Source organism: Crocuta crocuta, unplaced genomic scaffold (assembly GCF_008692635.1).
Source record: "Crocuta crocuta isolate KB4526 unplaced genomic scaffold, BGI_CrCroc_1.0 scaffold179, whole genome shotgun sequence".
Classification (NCBI taxonomy): Eukaryota; Metazoa; Chordata; class Mammalia; order Carnivora; family Hyaenidae; genus Crocuta; species Crocuta crocuta.
In genome coordinates, this window is record NW_027551568.1 from 9327677 (window position 1) to 9352378 (window position 24702).

A 24702-nucleotide genomic window follows, 5' to 3' on the forward strand; every position below is an offset into this window, starting at 1 on the left:
CATTCTCTGCCAGAACTGAGAGCTATTGGCCCTAACCATTCCCCTTTTCCACTGGTCTGGGATGAGCATTTGATAAAACCCTGACCAATAAAAAGAATGAGAAGTCTTCTGGGAGGTGGGGCTTTGGGGAAATTTTTCTTCTTTCTTTAAAGGAGACCCCAATACAAGATGGACCCTCTTTCCTCTTTCTGACCCCTGCATTTGCAGTATAAAGACATAAAAGCCTGGAGTGGTTGCAGCCACTTTGGGACCATGAGGTAGCCAGCCTAACAGCCTACAGGCTGAGAATGGCGATGAAAACAGGAAGGCATCTGTGTACTTGGTGGCATCCTTGAGCAGCTTCGTTCAACAATCCTGGAATCAGCTTATCTTGAGAATATGTGTTGTGAGAGGCGATTAATATTCTTAATTGTCTAAGACACTTGAAGTTAAATGCTCCATTACTTCCAGCCAAAAAGATCTCAACAGATATACCCACGAATGAACTTCACCCGCCTACTGCCTGAGCCATTTCTAACAGGGGCAGAAAGACATCAGCAGCTGGGGCCCACCAGACAGTAGGGCCTAGCGGGGCTCCGTCTTGCCGCCCAAAAGACTAATAACTAACATGAGCCCCGGGCATGTCATTAAATAACCAGTTACCTTGAGAGCTGTTCCAATAACAACCCTGACATTTATTATGCACTTACTTCACGCCAGAAACGGTGCAAAGTGCTGTAAGCATGTCATTTCATCCCATCCTTAAAATTACCAGTGAGATAAGTATTATGTATGTGTTCCACATTCGGAGACTGAGACCCAGAGAAGGTGAGGAATGTGACCAAGTTTGCAAAGCTAGAGACTGGCAGGGGCGGAATGCTCACCCCAATCTGTCAGCCTCGCAAGACCTTCCTTATTTGCAGGAGACCACGTTGTTTCATTTCCCTATGACTTATGATGCCCTGTGTGTTCACACATTCACCGAAGTGCTTAACGATGCGAATAAAAGGCATTCATCATTGTAATCCCTAATGGAGATAACAGAAATATTAGCAAAGGCTGAAGTGAAAACAGTTCAAGTGAGGCCTAATTTTTTACAGGGCCAAGGAATGATTTACTTTATCACAGCAAAGAATTTTATTTGACAAATGCATACTTTATCATCTCTGGTCTGCTGAAAATGTAAGTTTACATTTTTCCTCGCCATAAAATTAAAATAATTTTGGCTCCAAAAACCCAAAAGAAACCCCATTCCAGGTTCAAGCACGTCCCTGGAAATGGAAAGGCTAAATGTGGAGCGTGAATAAGCTCCATTGCCATTGGGCGGGACAGACTGGAGTCGTTAAGAGCCGGGTTCAAATCCTGGTTCTGCCTCTTGCTGACCGTGTGCTATCGGACAAGGACCCGTCACTCCATTGAGTCTCTGCTTTCTGGTCCATAAGATGACAGTCACAACTGCCACCGCAGGCCCGGGACAAGGATTAAACTAGATGGCCTGTGTAAATACTGCCTAGCAAAGCAGAGGTCCAAGAAAGGCTGACTGTTATTAAAACTATGTACCAGGTGCCTAACGGTACGTGGCGCGGAGTAGCCTACCCAGTAAACCTCTGATGGCTTCCCTCTACCTTCCCTCTCCTGCCTCTCATCCTCTACCGTCTTCAGAAGTGAACCTCCAAAGACAAGCCAGGTGCGGTCCCCTCTGTTCTCAGCTGGGGAAGGAGGTGCGGGATGGGGCACACATCTTGGTTCACTCAGCTTTCTGTCAGCTTCAACGGCATCTTCCCTCCAGCCTGACCCAAACACAGGGCGGCTAGCCAGTCTGTTAGTGGGCCACCTGCCAATTTGGAAGACAAATCTGAGAAAGTGTCAGAGGATCGGGATAAGGGACAGAGCAGGGGGTGGGGTGGGTGAGAGGAAATGGTTAAGCTGGCTCAACCGCCGAGGGTGTTTGGGAAGCCAGGAGGAGACACTCCACCCCCCACCCCATCCCCAAATTAGAAACAAATGAGGAGATTTCAAGAGAATCCAATCTGCTGGTGGGAGAAGAGAAAGAGGGGCCTCAGCAGGAGATTGCCCATCTGTAACAAGGGGGAGCGAGCAGGAGAGCTGAGCCAAAACTGGACTCCAAGTTGCACCAAGAAAAGCAGACAGAAGAGGCCAATGGTTCCCAGGCTTGTTTGGAATTGTAAGCTTTCCAAGCACTGCCTCCCATGATTAGAGTCTCACGTCAGCCCCGAGAAGCTCCTAGGACAGTCACCATCATTATTATTCCATTTTACAGATTTGCAAATTGAGGCTTCAAAACTGGCCGTATGTTCTGGGTCACATAAGGGGGCGATAGATAAACTGAGAGATGTTTGTCCAGTGGTTTCCTTTTTTCTTTTTTTCTTTAATTTTTAAAATTTACTTATTTTTGAGAGAGAGAGAGAGAGAGAGAGCGTACTAGTGGGGGAGGCCCAGGAGAGGGAGACACAGAATCCCAGGCTCCAGGCTCCAAGCTGTCAGCACAGAGCCCCACTTAGGGCCCGAACCCACAACCCGTGAGATCAGGTCCTGAGCCGAAGTCAGACACTCAACCCAGGCGCCCCTGTCTGGTGATTTCCAAACAGAATCCAGGGCCCCGCAGCTGAGGTCGAGCCCCAGAATCGGTACTTGGTGAAGCCGCCCAGGTAATTCTGACAATCCGCCAGGTTTGGGAACCACTGACGGCAGAACCAAACTCGCTTGGGGGGAAGGAACGGAGCCTGACAGCGGGGGAGGAATTTGCCCAGGTCACACAGCCAGCGAGTGGCTCAGACAAGGAGAGTTCAAGNGGTGGGCCGTGGGGGGCCGGGCTGGGGCTGCGGTCAGATGACGAGCGCCGGGATTCAAGTCCACGTCCAAGCCAGGGGCATGAGGGGGCTTAGTAACCGCTGCCGGATGGCATGCGGGTGGGGAGGACTCCGACTTCAGAGGAAGGCGGAGAGAAACCAGAAAAACAAAGGCTCGTCATATGGAAGGCTGGTTACTTTTGTTTTAATAAAGCCACTTGGTGCCGTGATCTTCTACAACTCGAGGTAGGATAAACGATTCTGAACGAGCGCCCCCAGGATATTTACGGGGTATATGAGGAACGATCTGACATACTAACACGAGACCAAAATAGAGGCAGCAGGAACGCGTCGTTCCTGTAGACACGAGCCTGCACACAGCCCATAGCCCACGTCCACACCCGTGCTTCTGGAAGGCACTAAGCAGGTCGGCGAACCTGCTGCATTCACACGAGGAATTCACTGTACTCTGACGTTGCCAAGGTCATGGGAAGTGGACACTGTCACCTGCCATTAGCAGAATAAGTTGTACAATGTTTCTGAAACGCGGTTTGGCAAAATTTATGAGAATGTAAAGTTGTTTTCAAAATGCTCTTTGAGCCAGAATTCTCCTTCTGGAAATTTAGTCCATGGATAATAATATGAAGGCAAATACAGAAAGTTATACATACGATGCTCAACAAAGCATAGTTTCTAGTAACAGTGAAAACTTGGGAAAGCAACGAATGTCCATGGATAGAGGAATGATTACATAAGTTGTTATATTATACACTCAAAGACCAGGAAGCCATTAAAAATGATGATGTGTGTTTATGCTGATGGATGTGGGAAAATACCTAAGATAGCACTTAGTGAAAAACATAAATTTCAAAATGAGTTTTTTAATACAATGCTCCTCATTATTCGTATAGCCTCTGGACTTGTGGACTGAGAGATCTTGTGATGGAAAGATCTAGAAGGTGGCTTCTTATCAAAACATCAACAATAATGAGCAGGGCAGGGGTGATTATAACCTCTAGTTTTCTCTGTATTGAGTATTTTAAAGTAATTCTTAAAGTTCTATCTGTTTTTAATTTATTTTTGATATATGGAGACAGACCATGAGCAGGGGAGGGGCAGAGAGGGGGAGACACAGAATCCAAAGCAGGCTCCAGGCTCTGAGCTGTCAGCAGAGAACTCAATGCAGGGCTCGAACCCACAAACCGTGAGATCATGACCCGAGCTGAAGTCAGATGTTTAACCAACTGAGCCACCCAGGCGCCCCCTTAAAGCTCTATCTTGTATGAGTGGACTTGTGGTATGAGGCAGGGATCCAGGTTTATACTTACTCCTTACTGCTGGCTGGTTTTCCTAATATTACTTGTAGAGCATTTTCCTAATATTTTTGATACACCCCTTCCCCACTGATTTGAAAAGTCATCTAATGCTTATTACTGAGAAATAGGAAATTATTTGTTTTTTTCAAATTATCATTGCTATACAATATTAGTTTCAGGTGTACAAGATAGCAATTCAATATCGTTATACACAATGAAATGATCGCCATGACGGGTCTAGTTACCGTCAGTCATCACACAAAATTATTATAATATTATTGACTATTTTTCCTATGCTGTACATTCCATGTCCAGGACTTACTTATTTTATAACTGCAAGTCTGTACCGACCAACCCCTTTCACCTGTTTCACCCTTCCCCTCCGGCAACCACCAGCTTGTTCTCTGAGTCTAAGAGTTTCTTTCTGTTTTGTTAGGTTCATTTGTTTTATTTTTTTAGATTCCACATAAAAGAGAAATCATGTGGCACTTGTCTTTCTTTGACTTATTTCATTTAGCATAGGACCCTGTAGGTCTGTCACAAGTGACAGGACCTCATCCTTTTTTACAGCTAATGTTCCACTGTATGCACGTATATACATATCACATTTTTATCCATTCATCCATTCACAGACATTGGGTTGTTTCCAAATCTTGGGTGTTGTAAATTATGATGCAGTGAACATAGGGGCACATATATCTTTTCAAATTAGTGTTTTTGTTTTCTTCAGAAAAATACCCAGAAGTGGAATTACTGGATTACATGCTAGTTCTATTTTTAGTTTTTTGAGGAACCTCCATACTATTTTCCACAGTGACTGTACCAATTTAAATTCCCACCAACAGTGCACGAGTATTTTAGAATATCTATATGATCAGAAAAATGACAGGGGTCTTTTCATTGGGAGATTAAGATTTTTGAAGGAATTAGTCCTAGGCAATAAGAAACTCCAACCTGACTTAATGGAGATTGCAAATATTCATTATTTTTCATATATCTATACATGCAATTCACTTATATGTTCAGTCATGAAAGAAGTTTGTTCATTCATTTGAAACCACTTAATAAGCATGTACTGTGACTCAGCCACAGGGATCCTAATAAGTAAGGAGAATCACACAATACTTAAGAAGTCAGGCTTCTGGGGTATCTGGCTGGCTCAGCTGGAGGAGCATGTGACTCTTGATCTTGGGGTTCTGTGTTTGAGCCCATGTTAGGTGGAAAGAATACTTAAATAATTAAAAAAGAAAAAAGAAGTCAGGCTTCTGAGTCAGGCAGACCTAGGTTTGGATCCCTGTTCCATCATTCCCCAAATGTACAACCTCCAACAAGTTATTAAACAGCCCTAAGCCTCAGTTTCCCCACCTGTCAGAGAGAACACAAATACCCATTGTATTGGTCACCCAGTGCTGTGAAGCAAATTGTCCCAAGATTGAGTGGCTTAAAACAACATTAATGGCATATTATCTCTCCTAGTTTCTGTGGACTTTGGAGGCACCTCAGCTTCTAGCCCAAGGGCTCTGGGGTGGTTTCAGTCAAATGAGAAGCCAAAGGATTCACTTCCAAGCTGGCAAGGGAAGGTTAACTGTTGGAGGGATGTCTTCCTTCAATGGCCTTCCCTACACTGCTGCTTGAGTGTCTTCGTGGCATGGTGTCTCTCTTCCCTCAGAAGGAACAACTTGAGGGCCCACGGTGGAGGCTGTAATGCCTCTTACACTCCCTTACATCTACAGTATTCTATGGGTCACGTGGGTTAGCCTGGTTCGGCACAGGAGGGGAGAACACAGGATGTGAATACCAGGAGGGCCGTCCTGAAGGCTGATTACCATATACACCATGGAGAAGATGTTTACAAAGAGCTCAGGATACCTGCACTGCACCCATAATGAGCCACGGTGATGATAAAGAGCAAACATAATATAACTGTGCTTCACAAATGGGTCCCAGGAAACTGAGCCGCAGATGAAGTGGTTCAACTCATCACACAGCCCATTGTTTGTTAAGCCAGCAGAAGAAGTAGGTTTTCTAACTTGCCCCTTCAGGGTCTCTCTTTCCACACACAGAGAAGATCGCAGTGGAGACCCAGAGGAGAGGGGCCACTTGCTAGAATGAAGGCATCATCAGAGTTGAAGACAAACGGATGTCACAGAAGAATGGGGCCGGGGGGGCGCAGTCAGAGGTTCTGAATGTCAGGCTGAGAAGGCCATTGTCTTTTCATGGAAAAGGCCATGGGAGCCACAGAGGAGTTTGGAACAAGAGTAACTTAATTCAAACCCATGGGTCAAGTTCATTCTCAAAGCTGTGTGCAGCAGATTGTGGCGGTCTCTGCAGAAGCAGGCTGGTTGAGTGATCCAGGCATCAAGGGATGAGATGTGGTGGCTAGGAATCCTACCCACCTGCCACCTGTGGATTCAGGTTAGTTAAGGACCGAAGTGGCCAGGTCACCAGGATTAGGTGACAGTGGCTCACTGAGCTGGACTGTGCATGGTGCCAGTGCTATCTGCCCCTCCAGCCCAACCTCCATCCTTGAGCCTCACTTCAGCCTACGGTGTGGGAGGCCCCGGAGCATTCAATACAACTTGGAAGCAGTGCTTGAAAACAAATAGTCTACCTTTCTTCCCGTTTCCGGCTGTCCGAGGTGGAAAACTGATACAATGAAGGACCAGACAGAATGGAATGTATACGGTTCTGAGCTCAGCCCAAAGGCCCCCCTCTACAGAAAGGGTCACTTGCTGGGGCTAACGGTGTTAGGAGGGAGGTGTCCCAGGCCAGGCTGTCGGTCCAAGCCTCACCTCCCCTATCAGATCTGTCCCGATGGCTCCCTGAAGCCGTCACATCATGGCGACTTACTGAATGCCCCTCACACTCTTTACCTGTGTACAGCTCGTGACACCCAGGATGCCATGACGGCCTGGTAACTGGAGGGCAGAGAATGCCTCCCTGGGCATCGCATGTCCCTAGGGCCCAGTATGAACACTAGGATTTTGCTTTCCAAGTACATGTTTGACGAATAATTGTCTCTCCTAATTCCACCAGTTTTCCATCCAGACACTAAGGTTTACAGTCACAAGGGTGCAAATCTGGCCACCAAAGGGCTGAATTCACCCCCACCCATGGGCTGCCATTCATATCCCAGGTAGACTTATCACCCATTTCCCAGGACAGTAAAATGCCTTGTTCTAAGAAAATAGTGTGGCAACTTTCTTTAAAAGGGAAACAAAGTGACTTCAGAAGGGAACATTTTGTTTTTCCAACTGGCACAATGATTCTACATGGGTTAGAAGTGGTTAACAGCCATTTTGTTAATGCCAAGAGAGAATGGACTGTCTTGGCATTAATGTAGCCTAAGATTTCATTAGCTTTTGAAGGTAATTATGTCCCACAGTTGACTCTGATTCCTGTTATCTGAAATCCTTATTATTTTACCACACACACTGCTAAGCCACATCTTCCTATATTAGTTTTACTGAAGCATTTAACAGTCTGATTACATTTTGATGAGCCATACATGTGCCTGGACTAAGATCTTGAGGACAAAACACAGATCACGTTCACCCGTCTTTGGTGCCAAGCAAAGGCCCCAGTACATAACAGGTGCTTATGTAAGAATTAAGAATAAACCAACACTAGCTGAAATGAGAAAGGATATTGAGTCACACTGTTAAAAAACAGTTTGTGGCATGGCTGGATCTGGGGCTCGCTTTCAGGGGGACCCTCCCACTTGTCACCTCTGCTCCCCCTGGCATTAGCTCAGTACCTGGACAGCCCCTCCCTCTGTGTTCTCAAGATGGCTGCCATTGCTGCTCAGAGCCATAGCCTTGCTCATTCAAGTCCAGTGGGCAAAGAGTAATCTGGAAACTTCAGCGGGGGGGGTGGGGGGGGCAGAGGAGATTTTCTCTTCTCTTTTCTTTTTTTGAAACCTCAGCAAATATCCCCTCCAGTTTCATTAGCTTTCATGGAGTTATTCACTCGTAACGGAGCCAATCAATTCCTGAGGCCAGGAGAAATTAATATCCTGATGGGTTCAAGCCAGTTCGGATCTACTCCTAGAGCTGCAAGTGGCTGAAAATGGAGGAGGGCTCCACCAGGCAACCAGGGAATACTGTGAGAGGTGTGGTGGCGTGGATGCTGGGGAGGCAGTGAACAGATGTCTACTACAGTGCTCGGTGGGTCTGCATTTCCATGACCTTTAAGTCTTGCAACGGTTTTCCAGAATGGCCAACATTACAGCAATCGCTAGCCTGGGGGGTGGCCAGAAAACTTTCCTATTTTTAAATCTGAAACACAAATTATTATGCTCCATCACATTGTTTCAGCGATCGACTTTAAAGGGCCCTGGCTTACCTCCTCCTGGAATAATAAAGCAGTCACAGGAGTTCTTTGGGCCACTCCAAAAACCACTCCAGAGCGGTTTGCCACACATAACAGAGGGGGCACTTGAAAGGCAGCATCCAATGACCAGTTCTGGCTGAAAACTTTTGTGTTTTTTGAAAGTTCAATAAGCAGCAGAAGTGACCACAATGCGTTTGAAACTTTATAGCATGTGTCTTCAGGAGACGAAGTGCCTAAAACTAGACGGAAAGACTTGTAATTTTTTAAATTAAAAACTGTAGACACAAGAGGTAACAGTCAAAGTAAAATAAAACCCGAGGTATGGGGAAAATTGTAATATGGAATTCAGAAATCTGCTCTGGCCATACGCTACACTGCAAGCTCGCTGTGCCTGCCCTCCTTGGGCCAACAGGCTCTCGACGACGGGTCAAGCTCAGCTGGGAAAGACAGAAAGCCAATGGGGCCAAAGGCGCAGAGTGGGGTGGGGGGTGCACTTTCTGTCCNGAGAGGTAACAGTCAAAGTAAAATAAGCATGAATCCTACGTTTTTCTTTCAAAAATAAAACCCGAGGTATGGGGAAAATTGTAATATGGAATTCAGAAATCTGCTCTGGCCATACGCTACACTGCAAGCTCGCTGTGCCTGCCCTCCTTGGGCCAACAGGCTCTCGACGACGGGTCAAGCTCAGCTGGGAAAGACAGAAAGCCAATGGGGCCAAAGGCGCAGAGTGGGGTGGGGGGTGCACTTTCTGTCCTCACCTCGGTGATCAGAGGGCAAACCTAACCACCGCCAGCCTCTTTAGATGACACTGGTGGTCTAGGTGGTCGGTGTGAGAGGTGGAGGGACCAGCAGTGGACACTACTACTTCTCGAGACATTCAGGTGTGGCCAGCTCCCAGGAAGGAGGTCAGCTGTGTGATCTGCACAAATGGAAGGCAGACGAAATCGGTACCCAGCCTCATCTGTCCTGTCTCAGAAATGGGTTGTGCGGATCCTGGCTCTACCACTTGCTCGAGGAGGGAGTTGGTGTAATCACTCCCTCTCAAGCTTTGGGATCCTCATGTGCAAAATGAGGGCCATGACACAGGTCGTAGACTGATGTGAGAGGAAAAAAAAGAGTTCATGTCACAAGTGGCTGAAAATATCCAGGACAAAGCAACCCTACACAAACCATTCTCTCTCCCGCCCCTGCCCAGTCCCATCCAGTGCTTTAACTTTATAAACACACAACTGAAGTGCTTTGGGGTGACCACAGACCTTCTGTAACTTCTGTCTCTGCTAGAATGCCGGTGCACTCAGCTTGGACAATCATACGTATTTTTCAAGTCATACCTTTTAGTGCTGCAGTAATTGGATTATGAAAAGAACTGTGAAAATCTTCCAGTTTTCACACAGATGTAAAAACAACACAGAAGGACCCCAGGAGCATGGCTTCGTCCCTTACTGAACTTACTATCTTAGGCAAGTTTAGTTTAACAGATTTTCGCAGCTTTTACAACAGCAGCGACAACAAACATTTCTCCTATTAGATGGTAAGATCCTTGAGAGTTCAGCACTCTTTTATTCAAACTTCTATTCTCCTGAGGAGTATAGGGAGAACACAGTCTCCGTCGAAGCCTGGCCAGCATGGTAGGAGATGCTGAAGGGGAGGATAAAATGAAAAACCCTGAAGGAAGGGCTTATTGCCTTGCAAGGCTGAAAAGGGTGCTTAATTGCTAGAAAATGAAAAATAAAGTTATAAAAGCTTGGACCTTGCTGCCTGAGGACTACAGAAGTCATAATGTTTTAAATTTCTTCAACTTCAAATCACTCTTGAAAAAGGGTCACCCTGGCCTTGAGGCAGATTTCCTATCGGGTCTAGCTTGGACTCCGTGACCTCTGGCAAGTTCCATTATTTCTCTCCAAACTTCAGTTCCCTTAGCCACAAGTTTTCTAGGACCCCTTAGAGCTGTAAAATTAGGCATCCCAGACTTCTGCACGTACTTGTGGGAAGTCTCCCCTGAGAAACACACCCCGTGAGGTGCTCCCGGGAGGCGAGAAACAGAACAGACCTGGACTGCCCTCCCATAGGCTCATGGCTTAGTGAGTAGTAAGCCGCAAGGACACAAATGACTGTGACTCAAGGCGGGAAGGGGTAATGGCCATCCAAGAGGTGCTCATGCAGAATGTGTGCTGTGTAGACGAGGGCCAGCTCTGTGGCAGGGCAGTATCCGTGCCCATTTCTGTGTGGTGGACAGGAAGCACCCACTATGCTGGTGCTGTGCCTCAGTACGAAAAACATTTAAACTTTAAAAAAACACAAACATTTGCAGCCAGAACAACTGGGGCCGAGAGAACCAGAGCCATGCCCTCGCTGTGCCTGAGGCTGGCTGGCAGGAGGCACACATCTGGAGCTGGAGGGAGGCCAGGCAGAGGGAGCTGGGCCTCAAGAGAGGAGGCCAGGGCCTCCGGAAACACACAGGAGTGAGCCCACGCTCAGCCAGGGCACAGGCCAGGGAAGGCAGAAAGGCGGACAGGTGAGGCGGGGACCCTGACGTGCCAGGCTGCAGGGTCTGGACTTGAATCGTCCAACAGGACAACCTAACAATTCGAAGTGACAGAATGCTTACGAAATGTGACATGATCGCTCATCCTGTATCTGAACACCCTGTTCACTGTCACTAAAAGGAAAACGGCTGAAAGAAAATACCCCACAAAAAGTAACTGAAATAAGTTTATTTGCAGAAGAACGTCTGAACATCAGGTACAGTCTGACCCACAACGATCCAATAACAGTCGTGACTGGTTCTGGGAGGGCTCTTGCGCAGTCTGCCAGGCCACGTCGCGCGCGGCACAGTGGGGCAGTTCTCCAGATTCATAGAGCCAGCTAACCTGCGTGGTACACAATACACCATGACCATGATACAGTAATAAAAATACAATATCAAATACTCACTACTTTGTGAGCTATAGCTACTATATAAACAATTTAGGCCCTTTTTTAAAAAATGGAAAATATATATCTATTACAGCTTTATTTCAAGCATTTTCAGATAGATACAACTTTAGATATTTTCACTCACAAGAGACAGCAAAAGAATGCCTTCTGAAGTATCTGTAGATAAAATATGTTACTTGTTTAAATGTCTGCACTCCGACACTACTTTGCCAGGTAGGAGTTCCGATAAGAGAATGACACTGCGCTGTGGCCAAATCCTGGCTGCTGATCCAGACTTGTGTAGCTTTCAGGTTTGTCTACAAAAGTTTACATCAGGTGACAAAGAAGGGAGAACGCAAAGAGAGCCGACATTACTCTTTTTCAGTGGAGCAGTCTGATTCCAGAGAGGGGCTTTCATTTCGGATTCCCTGTGTGTGTCCAGGAGTGGAGCTCCCTCTAGGCCAGGGAACGGCCTGCAGCTGGCTGAGGGAGCTGGGAGGAAAGTGCTCGCAGGACAGCAGGGATGGCCGTGGGTGACACAAGCCCCCGGAGGCACCGGGCCCACACAGAGGAGGGGGCGGCGGGGCCCACGGGCGTCCAAGCCAGCTGCGCTCACTGAACTGCACACATAGAGCTCCTAGGAGGGTTAGCTGTTCTCGACATGGGCTCCTGGCTGTAGTTTACAATATCTGCCTTCACCACTCGCTGTCACAAAAGAAAACAGAGTTATTATCAGGACATCAGAACATTTAGAAAGAGCTCCTTAAAGTATATTTTTATTTTCTGAACTCTGGTGAACTCCTGACGACAGACGTCATAAATGAAGCCGGAGCGGATATTAAAAGAATCAGAGAACAAACTCATGTAGAGCTGAGATGCTGGGGAGAGAGGGATTTGGGGTTTTTTGTTTTGTTTTGTTTTGTTTTTGATTTTTAAGGATGGAATATTAATTCCCTCACTGAGTCTTCCCTGGTTTTATGATATTGAGGTCATCAAAAGTCTAATAAAAATTGACAAACCAATATGAAAAATTAAACCCTGGTTATAATTTAAGGCAAAGGAATTAAAGTTAATCATTCAGCATATTTTAATTCATAGGTAAGAGCTCATAATGTCGAAGTAAAAAGTCATTACTTATTAACATTTAAATAGACCATTATTCCCAGTCGTAACTTGTTTAGAATGTTTACAGCAATTTGTGAGTTAGTAAGAAAATGTGTAGATGTTAAACAGGAATCACATGTAAAGGAGAAATGTTTTGAACAACCCAATTTTTAAAACTTTCCTCCCAAATCCCTAACTTACTTCCAAAGAGCTCGCTATTAGGTTATGAATAATGATTCTAACAAAATACAGAAAGAAAAATTTAGAAGATTACCTCATATTCGAGTTTTTAAAGTAATTTAAACCAAAAGACACTTTTAACTCTTCTTTCCATCCCTCTAACCCACACTTCAAGGAATATCTTCAATGATGAATTTAGCAATTATGCCCTAAGTAGTAATTTAAATTAAGACAGCTCCTTCACTGTTCTCGACTCTGTTACTAAGTCTGCACACACAGGCAGACAAAGAAAGGTAATTCAAGGCAAATTTTAAAAATACTCTTTTGATTACCATGCTATTTCAGGAAAAATGGGAAGGAATGAATAATGAAATAACTGTCTCAATTCTCCACTTCACTGCACATGCAATAAACACAACTATAAAGACAAATATGTTTGAAAGAAACTGAAATGTTATTTTAATTTGTTCCAATTCCTTGTTTAGTTTGTCAGGCTCCTGGCAAAGAATCAATTTTTCAAAGTTCTAAAAGAGGACTTACACAATATTAATTCCCAATAATGTACAATAATCATTTGACCTTCAGAATAAAGAACAAGACAGCATCCACTAGTTCTCCCGCCCTCCTCCCCCAAATTGCAATCATTTACCCATTAATACCTGCACTACTGTACTGAACAGATTCTACTCTGAGCAGAGTTGGTACGTTGATTATCTTCTTCCGGATACTTCACTATTTCTGCCCTGACAATATGCTGTCAATTCCGTATGACATAAATAAGATGAAGGAGAAAGAAAAAAGAAAGAAAGAAAGAAAGAAAAAGGAAAGTATGTTCAATGACAATAATAGAAGGGAGCATCAAAGGAGAAAAGGAAATACACACATAACTTTAAATATATCACAAAAGAAACAGCAGAATATATGCATACAAAAGGAAAGAAAATGAACAAAGATCCATGAAACATTATTCTTTGCAATGCTACTTAGTTACTGAAATAGACATGGCTACTGAACCTCCCCAACAAGTTATGAGTTCTATTTTTGGTATCACAATTAGCCATAATATATGTAGAGCTCAGAATTTCAAAGGACAACAAAGAATTACAGGACTTTTCTACCTTTAAGTGCAGTGAAAGTACTTAATTCCATCTCCTTCAACGTTACTGAGGCTCTCTCTATGTGCCGGTCACCTGTACGGGGAATGCCCTGTTCACAAGGTGCTCTGGACTGAATAGGAGAAACACAGACACAGCTAATTGCCATACTAGATATGTGCTCTACTAGGGAACTTACAGTACGCTGTGGGAATTCAGGGGAAGGAGTAATTTTCTTTGAAGATGGGCAGAGGATGCATAAATCCGAGGAAGCCATGTGTCACTTACAACCTTTATATTTAATAGTGTCTATTACTTATCAAAGACTTCGTTTTGATGTTCATTCCCTCATCCCATACAACCCTGATCTTCATGCTTCCAAATTCCATATACAAAGAAACAAGTTCAAAACATACTTTTCTATCATTAAGAAAAAAAAAGTCCTGACATACAATATTTAAGCATAAGAGCTGTTGTTTCAAATATCTAAGAGTTTGCTTAAATAATAAAGCACGAGTTTGTTAGGTTTTGATACTAGGACCCTGAGTATGAGAAAAGCATGTATGACAAGCAGGTCTGATAAAGATAATATGCTCCCCTCAAGTTTTTTAGACTTGAAATTATCCTCACTTTTTTTATGATTTCAAATATCTGATTTCAGAAAACCTCTCTTCATAATAGGATCTATCAACACACACCGAGAGGCCTGTTAATCTGGGCAGCTGTTTGTGAAAACATTCACAGAGACTGGTCAGACAACTGAAAGTAAACGAAGAGGATGCGCTGGTGTATGAGCCTTGGCCGGGCTCCGCTCCAGTTCTCCAGCAAGCAGCACTCACTGCTGGATGACACTCATGATTTAGTAGGCATTCAGCCTGATGCTATCAACAGAAGCATTACCAACTGCCACATGAGGTATTAACGTGGAACACCATTATCTGACCTCCTCAAACCTAACTGTTTCATGCCAAACCATGGGTTACAATAAAGAAAAGGGATTTTTATAATCAGTAAGCAACTCATTAATCCTCCGCAATGTTGGTTTAAACCCTATCCTATAAACACAACCAGGTTACTGACCTGTGGCCAAAACATTTTGGTTGAAGCATTGACTAACACAAATGATCTGGATTTTCACCATTAATTTTCATCAAAGTAATGAAGAACTAACAAGGCAATATCTTTCTCGGATTCCTTGGCTGTCTGACATAAAAGCCTTGTAAAAAGTTTCTGAACTGAAAGTCAGACCAAGGTTCTGCAGATTCAAAGCTTTGCTTTCTATGAGGATAAAAACATAATTTCCATGGCATAAACTTCATGGTAGGTGATTTCACAGTAGTCAGCTTGTTTACAAGTCACTCATTGATGTTTTCAGAGAAAATGTTACCTACAAAACACCAGCCTCTACTTGTGGAGCCACAAAGTACACTCTGCTATTATTCTCTACTATTAGTCAATGAATTCAAAATAAAGAAGGGGCACTAAGGGGTAAGAAGAACACCAGCTTAACCCTTATTTGTTGAAGACTATTCATGAGTGGATACTGGAAACCAAGTGGCGTCTATGCAGAGGGCAAGCAAGAAAGCCACCTAGGAGCTGGGGCAATACAGTATACGGAGTATAGACAGGCTCTTGGGAAGACACTAACCATCAATTTGGCCAATTCTGTAATTGTGTCTTAATCCAGACAGCAGCAACACATTTACTATTGTACAAGACGTAGTCTGTCCTGTGCAGGATGTGGAGTAAACATGCCTTGAAGACTAAACCACTTGTCACTATCACTCATTCAAAGCCAATCACTATTCTAGATACTGAAGACATTCAGATAAATAACACATAATCTCTGTTTTTGAGGTACATAAGAATCTAGCATGGAATACAGGTATGTAAACTATTAAAAGAATATCATGATGGATATAATTTCAAAGTGCAACCAAATTAGAGATTACCATTTAAAGTGTAGATACTGCATTTTTAAAAGCACAGTGCTTTGCACACTGAGGAACTTAAAAGAAACTACTTTTCTTTTTCTTCCATACAATGTGCCATCAAATGCTGCCGGTAACTTTTATAACTTTGGGTGCAAGTTACTTTACCACTTTGGTGTTCACAACCTCCTAAATCTGTAAAACACAAGGTTCACATGCATGGTCTCTCCAGTCCCACCTTTAGATCTGGAAATCATATGAGAAAGTAACTCCGAAAGGTGAGGAGAGAAAGAACAATATGGGATAGGATCTGGAAATACATTAAGCGATGTTCAGTACCCGAGAATCAGAGCAGTGTGTAAAAGTGTGTAAAAGTGAGTAAATATGTTCCACAAGGAAGACAAGGGTGTTTAGGGCGAGAAAGGAATCCCAGTGCAGTTTCTGTAAACAGGTTGAAAAAAATGATAAAGATTAATGCGTAGGTTAAGAATCTTAGTTCCTCATAGCTCTTTAAGGAAGGTCAGTATTCAGATAAAGCTGAAGAGAGGGACCCTAGGATCAGGGGTCAAATAGTGCTTGAGTTGTACGGTAATGGGCTGACTTAACTAAAGTCTTGAGCATGCCTACCACCCACCAGGCCCTATGCTAGATAAGTTCATAAATAGTATGAAAATACTCAGAGGGGACATAAGGAATATACATTTTTTTAGCAAGTTCAGTATCTCAGACATGAGAGAAATTTTTGTTTTAAAGAAACTGATGCTTACCAAGTTCAAGCCAAATATAACAGCTTATATGTTTGCACGTATAGGAGGATTAGGAGGAACTTAACTGAGGAACGAGGGGGAGAAGAAGGGGGGAAATGGTGGGGGAAAGGGAGAGAGGCAAACCATGAGAGACTCTTGAATGCTGACAAAAACTGAGGACTGATGGATGGGGTGGTGGGCATGGAGAAGGACACTTGTGGGGATGAGCACTGGGTGTTATGTGGAAACTAATTTGACAATAAACTATTTGTAAAAACAAAAACAAAAACAAATATAACAGCTTATTAACTGGCAAGTGAAAATGTCAAGGCTTAAAAATGTATTAAGAACTCTTTAACACCAAGTATACATGGCGAGACGTCCTTGCAATTCAGACTGAAAGTGGGAAGACACAGGATGATGCATTTTCTTCTTAGGTGATCTGATGCATTACCGAAAAACTGAACGCTGTACTTTTTAGAGAACAGCAATTGGAAATTCATTCTTTCTCCTAAAGGTCTGACTACTTTGTAAACAAACCAAAAACTTAAACAATATGGGAAGTGAGGATACGTGTTAACAACTAGTCCCAACTTTTATATGTTAGAGGAGAATAGATGCGGGGCGGGGGAGAAAACAGATAGAGGATGTATACAGTATTAAACCAGGGATTGCGGACAAGGTATCCAGAGTGAACATAAGTATCTAAATAGCCATCTGCCCCTGCTTATTCTGGGAGCTCCTTGTGGACAAGGACTTTAACGTATTCCTGTCTGTACCCCCAGATTCTGCTGTGGTCCCTGGCATGAAGGAGGACGTCAAACGCTGTATTAATGAGCTGTGTGCCCTTTCTTTCCTCCCTTTCCCCCTTCCCCTTCCTTGCAAACCTTGCAAAATGTGATGGTAACTCGTTTTAAAGAACTCCCTGAGAGGAACAATGTAGGTTAGAACTAAAATAGCCAAATCTCTTTAAATAATCACTGAATGGAATTAAGACTCTAATCTGATTATAACTACATATTATATATGTCACAAACTGAATTACTATAGTATCAATTTCCATGGTATTTGGTGAGCCTACCATTCAGCTCCTTCTCCATAAAATAATACAAAACACTATCTGTACTAAATCCCCTCAAGAATCTTTCAAATGGCATATAAAACACAGGAAACAAGTGTGCATGGGCTCTCCCTCATTGCCTTACCTCCCTAACCCCACCCCCCTCTCACTCGCTCTCTCTCTCACCAGTTAGAATGGCCATCATCAAGAAGAAAGAGAGAAATGTTGGAGAAACAGGAACCTTCTGTACTCTTGGTGGGAATGTAAATTGGAAAGACAGTATGGTGGTTCCCCCCCAAATTAAAAAACAGAACGACCATATATATGAGTTAATAATCCCACTTCTGGGTATTTAGCCAAAGAAAAACACTAATTTGAAAAGGTATATGCACCCCCATGTTCATTGCAACATTATTTACAACAGGCCAAAATATTCAAACAACCCATTGCCTATCAATAGATGAATGGATAAGAAAATGTAGTGCATATAGATATATACAATGGAGTGTCATTAAGCCACAAAAAAGGAAGACATTCTGTCATTTGGAACAACGTGGATATCCCTTGAGCCCACTGTGCTAAATGAGAGATGTCGAAAGACAAGCACTGTGTGGTATCACTTATGTGTGAAATTTAAAAAAATCAGAGAATAAAATGGTAGTTGCTAGGATAGGGGATGGAGGGAACCGAGGATATGTTGTTTAAGGGTACAAGCTTACAACAAGTAGTAAATAAGCTCTAGGGATGAAACGCAGAGTACCATGAGAACAGACAATAGTATTGTATTCTAATCATGAAATCTGTTAAGACTCTAGAACTTGATTATGCCAACTACCAAAAAATAAAAGATAATGATATAAGGTAACAAAGGTGCTAATTATCGCTACAAGTACAATCATATTGCAATATATAAGTGTATCAAATTAATGTGTCATACACCTTAAGTTTATCCAATGTAATATATCAAATAGATTTCAACTGCAAAAAAAGAAATAACTGTGCTCAACACAGCTTGCTGGCTTGCAAGTAGATTCTTAGAATCTCTTTTTAAAAAATGAACTTTCAAAAATGTTTCCAGTGAGAAACATTCATCGTGAAATCATTAATTTAATGGCAAAGGCACCAAATTCATGAGATTCAGGAAAGAAAAATGAGGCTTCCCTACACAAAGGATTCTGACAAACATAACAAAGGAAGGCTCTAGTGGCTTGAGTTCATTTTCAAAGGAATAAATTCAAAGTAAACACCACCAACAAACTGAAGATTAAATTAAATGTCATTGCACAATAAACAAGATGACAGGGTGCACTAAAAAAAAAGGTAAGGTGTACAGAAAGTGTAGAGAGCTACGTAGTTTACACATCTGGGTCCTCTTTAGTTAAAATATGCCTAGACTGCTTCGGATTCTGTGCTCCCCTCAGTCTCTGCCCCTAACCCACTCGTGCTCGGTCTCTCTCAAAAATAAATAAACATTTAAAAAACACTTTTTAAAAAAGGGAGCACCTGGGTGGCTCAGTCTGTTAAGTATCCGACTTCGGGTCAGGTCATATCTCATGGTTAACGGGTTCAAGCCCAACATCGAGTTCTGTGCTGACAGCTCAGGGCCTGGAGCCTGCTTCCGTTTCTGTATCTCCCTCTCTCTTTCTCTCTCTCTGCCCCTCCCCCACTCAGGTGCGCATGCGGGTGCGCTCTCTCTGTCTCCCCCCACCTCAAAAATAAATATTTAAATTTTTTTTTAAAAAATATGCCTAGATGTTAAGTCCATCTTTAAAGTCAAAATAGTAGCTTTCTGGCTCTGGTGACTAAGAGTAAGCTAAGAACCTTAATAAAACCTCCCTAATATTTTCCCTTCAAAAGTATCCAAGTTAGTCCAAGTTGTTCTTGAAATTAAGCACTGTTGTGATCAGGCAGTACAGAGAACTCTGCCACAGTGGCTGCGTGTAATGCGTCAGCACACCTTTTGTTCTAGGGAGGGCCCACCAATCACCAGGGCTCCCCTTTGTCCATTCCCTTAGGAGAGAAATTTCAAAGTAATCTTGGACTTCTCTCCTTTATCCAGTTATTCCATAAGCCCTGTTGATTCTGCTCTCTTACATCCAGTATTTCCCTTCCTCCCTGACTCTGGTCGTTATCACATAAAGGCAGGATATAGTCTCCTTGCTTCAATCTCTTTCCCTACCAACCATACACATTCTCACATGCACATGTGTGCATACAGCCATTTGATTAACCCGGCCTAAAAACTGCTTTCATTTTATTTCCCTGCTTTAAAAAATGATGTCCCACTATCCACATGTTAAATAAAATTTATCAGCTTGTCATTCATAAATCTCCACAATCTTTTTTCAAAACTCTTTCACTCTACAATGCAATGGTCATTTATTTTAACCAAACTACTCTTCTGCTTCCTAAATATACCTAAGCTTTTCAGCTTGTTAATACCAGCTTCTCTTTCAGCTATCTTCTCCCTCCCACTTCAAACTCCCCGGCAAATCCTCCCCACCATAGAGCAGTGTCATTCTCAAACGTCCCTGAGTTCAAATCATGCCACCACCACTGCCTAACCATAGGTCAGTGGATCAAGTTACTCAATTTCTCAACAGTTTCTGTATCTGCTCGTAAAATGATTAAATACCACCTGCCCCACAGAGTTAAGAAGAAGGTTGAATGAGGTAACACAGTGCCTCGTACATGATAATTTTCTTCACTTAAGGCAGAAAACTAAACTCCTTTAAATCTTCTTTAGACCCACCACTACACCACATATATAGGATCAATAAATCATTTATGATTGTTTGATAATCACTCATGAACTCTCTAATTAACTAGAGACAAAAATCATTTAAAAAGAGAAGCTGGGGCACCTGGATGGCTCAGTCAGTTAAGCATCTGACTTTTGATCTTGGCTCAGGTCATGATCTCCTGGTTCTTGAGATCAAGTCCCATATGAGGCTTCTCGCTGACAGGGCGGATCCTGTTTGGGATTCTCTCTCTGCCCCTTCCCCGCTTGTGCAGGTATGTGCACATACTCGCTCATGCTCTCTCTCTCTCAAAATAAACTTAAAAAACAAAAAAAGAGAAGCTAAAAAGCAGAGGAATCACTCGACCTCTGGAGTCTGCCAAGTTCTGAGCAATCAAGCAAATCATGGCGATTTCCCCCTAAGCCACAGCCAAGCACAGCTGACCTTGGAACAATACAGATTTGAGATGCGTATGTGGGGTTTTTTTTGATAAATACAGTACTATAAATGTATTTCCTCTTATGATTTTCTTAAAAACATTTTCTTTTCTCTACCTTACTTTATTGAAGGAATACAGTATATAATACACATAACATATGAAAATCAACTGGTTATGTTATCAGTAAGGCTTCCAATCAATACTAGGTTGTCAGTAGTTAAGTTTTGGGAACATCAAAAGTTACACGTGGATTTTCAACTCTATGGCGGAGGGAGGCGGGTGGGTATCAGTGTCCCTCGCGCCCATGTTGTTCAAGAGTCAACTGTAACTATTTTTATACGTCCCAGAGCAATTTAAATGGCATAAAATATCTTAACACTGTGCCTGACCATAATAAGTGATAAAATAAATGTCTTGAAAAATAAGAACTATGTACACAGAATGCATAAATGTGAAAGGAGTTTGTGATGAAAATTAACATCTTTTAAGAAATAAGTTGTTTTTTAAATATACAAAGTTCAAATATAATCACCTGTGACTGTTCTATTTCTGCTTTGTTTAACTTGATTCCAAGGATTTCAGCAGCAACTTTCTGAAAACACAGGAAGACCTACATAACAAAAATAGGTTTAAATGATTTAAAACAGGCATGCTTAAGTTATCTTCAAATAAACTGAATTTTCTAGAAAATGATAAACAGCAAGAATTGCAAAAATATGATGTACCAGGTTAATCCAAAAATAGCTTTGTCAAAACACATTTTAAGAGTAATAATTTTTTAAAAGATTGAATCATAATTTGAAAATCATGCAATTCACTAAATTGGTCTAAACATAAAGACATTTATCCCTAAAACTTTACATTTTAAAAATTTTAACATCAGACAATTAATTCTAGATACCACATTAAAAACAAAAAAACAAACAAAAAAATCACTACTAGTATAACAAACTCCTAGAAGCCCTATAGAAAATGAAAATAAATTAGCCTGCACTTCAATGGCCAGGTTTTTCACTGCTGATCCTATATCAGTTTTTTGGTCTGGGTTTAGCCTATCTCAAAAGATCTTACTTTCCAACCTTTTACTAATCTTTGTGGCTCTCATCGATTTCAATAAATCCTCCATATATCTTGAGCAAAACAACTTAGTAATGCTTACTGTATTTTATCACTTCACAGTAAAGGAGCAGTAAACTCTGTTATCATTAAATAGAAAACAATAATACTTTTCTATAAACAGCCTTTCATCCATACGCAGCTTATACTGGGCCCACTATGATTGTTAGGGCTCCAATCCAAACTTGTCTTTGCTTCATAAGCGGATTATCATATTCTTACTCCCACTTATCTCATGATTACTTACTGAATATTTATTGCAATGAATTTAATTTTGATTTCTAATGAAAAAAAGAGATACAGAGACTCAAAAGGCATATGTTGTTTACATCTTAAAAAGCATTATACATTATAGTCTGATGGTCAACAGTCAAGGAAAATAAGCAAGCTGGTGTGGTAGAATGGAGATAAAGAGAGGGATTGTGAAAAAATGAGCAGAGATTAAGGCAATATAAATCATAAGATCTGGTAGGCTATGATTTGCATTGTAAATCAAATTGTAAATTTGTATTGTAAAAATTTGTATTGTAAAGACTTCAGCTTTTACTCTGAGTTAAATGGAAGCCATGAGAAGGTGGCCTGATGTGACCTCTGTTTTAATGGGGTCAATCTGATGGTTGTATTGAGTATTCTCACTATAGACGATCAAGGGTACAAAAAGAGAAGCCAATAAGGACACTGATGTAAGAGATGATGGCAACTTGAAACGAAGTGGTAGCATGAAGAGGGTAAAAAATAGTCACCAGATCCTTCACGTATTACGAAAGTAGAGCCAACAGGACTTGGCAATAGTCTGATGTGGGGTGTGGGGCATAAAAGAAAGACAGGAGTCAAGACTGATTCTCAAATTTTCTTGGCCTTAGCAACTAGTAGAAGATCTGCCATTTATTGAACTGGGGAAGACAATGAGAGATTTTAGGAGGGACCATTAAGAGTTCAGTTCTGGGGGTGCCTGAGTGGCTCAGTCGGTTAAGTGTCCAACTTCAGCTCAGGTCATGATCTCTTGGCTCGTGGGTTCGATCTCCACGTTGGGCTCTGTGTTGACAGCTCAGAGCCTGGAGACTGTTTCAGATTCTGTGTCTCCCTCTCTCTCCGACCCTCCCCTGCTCACACTCTCTCTCTCTCTCAAAAACAAATAAACATTAAAAAAATTTTTTTTAAAAAAAGGAGTTCAGTTCTGAAACTGAATTAAATTAGGGCTACTTATTAGACATCTAAGTGGAGGTGCTAAGCAGACAATTGGATATATGAGTCTAGAGTTTAGGGAAGAGGTCTGGCCAAAGCCCTGAGACTAAATGAGGGCAGAAAGGAATAAGTTTAGAAAAAGCTATCTAAGGACTAAGCCCTAGGGCACTCCAATATTCAGAAGTTGGAGAGAAAAGGAATCAGCAAAAGGAACTGAGAGAGAAAAGCTAGCAAGGGAAGAGGAGAACCATAAGGGGCAGCATCCTGGAAGGTAACGAGGAAAGTATTTCAAAGAAGAGAGAGTGGCCAGCTATTTTACAAGCCACAACGAAGTCAAGTAAGATGAGGACTAAGAACTGACCACTGCATTTGGCAAAAAGGAGGTCACTGGTGACCTCAGTAACAGTAGTTTGCGTGAAATACTGGGGGCAAAAATCCAATCGCAACAGTTCAAGAGAAACTGCAAAAAGAGAATTGGAAACTATTCTTTCAAAACATCCCACTGAAACCAGGGGAAAGAAAGAAAGAGCTGGAGAAGGATATGGGATCCAGAGTTCCTTGTTTTTAAGATAAGAGAAGTCATGATATTTGATATGTGGATGGAATAATCCAGTGGACAGAAAACAAGCAATGATGCAGGAAGGAGAGAGAACGGCAGAGCAGCGTTGGTCACTAGGCAGGAGAAATGGGACTGACACACGCTGGAGCTTGGGCCCCAGCCAGGAGCACAGACGGCTTGTCCCACAGTGATCACAGAGAAGACAAGACATGGGAACAGAGGCAGCGAGCATGGTAAGTGGGGGTAAATGTGGCAAGAGTATGCCGTTGTCTTCTGTCGGCTTCAAATTCCTTATAAACTAGGAAAAAAAGGTCACCAGCTAAGAGAATTGGTGAGGAAATGCTGAAGATCTGAGGAGAGAAGAGAAGTGATGAAAACAGTCATCTGGGTGAGTAGAAGAGACGATGGCCTAGGGACAAGTGGCATAATTACTGAGCAGCACTAAGGGGCCCACTTCAGTGATTATGAATTTTGAGTTAAACTTCCAGCTTGCCTCTATTCAAATACCCGGGTGCCACACAAAACAGTGGGGGCTTGCTATAAACCAGAGTTAAGACTTAGCCAAGTGAGTCTGATAAACACAACGTGGGTAAATGGAATTAAGCACATATGCACAGCCATGATTTTGATTGGGCCTGAGGTTTAAGTTAGGAAAAGAGGAAAATGAGAACATGACAGGAGGTTAGGGACATTAAAAATATGTTCAGATCAGTGTCTACAGGTCCTGACCAGACTGCAGACTGACTGGATTAGGGCACTCAGGGGTATGAGTGGGAAAGACAGGAGTGTGGTCAGTGATTAGGATGTCTGACACTGAGACAGGGGATCACAAAAGAGGTGCAGTGACTTGTAATGACAGAGCACGGGAGCCAGCGGCTGAGATGGAGGAGAAGACAAAGATCATGAAATAACCCAGGATTATGACCAAGGTAGTCCTAGAGAAAGTACAGTAAGTTAGGAGCTCAGTCCCTCAAGCGATGAGGGGAATGACCTCTAGATGGAGAGGACAAGTGTCAAAGTGATTCCCTAAGAACAAACCACTTCAAAGTTGCACTTAAAAAGAAAATAATGAGGGGAGGCTGGGTGGCTCAGTTGGTTGAGTGTTCGGCTTCAGCTCAGGTCATGATTTCACGGGTTCATGAGTTCAAGCCCTGCATCGGTCTCTGTGCTGACAGCTCAGAGCCTGGAGGCTGC

At 42.6% G+C, this 24702-nt stretch overlaps 1 protein-coding gene across 4 annotated transcripts in view; it reads right to left on the reverse strand.

The window, feature by feature from the left end:
* Window positions 1–11136: 11136 nt before the first annotated feature.
* The window catches only part of RAB28 (RAB28, member RAS oncogene family), an 86976-nt gene continuing 73410 nt past the window's right edge, over window positions 11137–24702 (reverse strand). Inside the window, exons 6-9 of one of the 4 annotated variants that reach the window (XR_013331690.1) lie at window positions 21181–21258; window positions 13756–13864; window positions 13297–13391; window positions 11977–12058 (exon numbers count right to left, since the gene is read on the reverse strand). Coding sequence is in view for 2 of the 4 variants with exons in the window: in XM_077750496.1 (XP_077606622.1) it covers window positions 11966–12058; window positions 21181–21258 (171 nt within the window). In the remaining 2 variants the exon portion in view is untranslated. Of the gene's footprint in view, window positions 12059–13296; window positions 13392–13755; window positions 13865–21180; window positions 21259–24702 lie in introns of all 4 variants that reach the window. The other 3 variants (XR_013331691.1, XM_077750497.1, XM_077750496.1) reach the window with 3 other exon arrangements.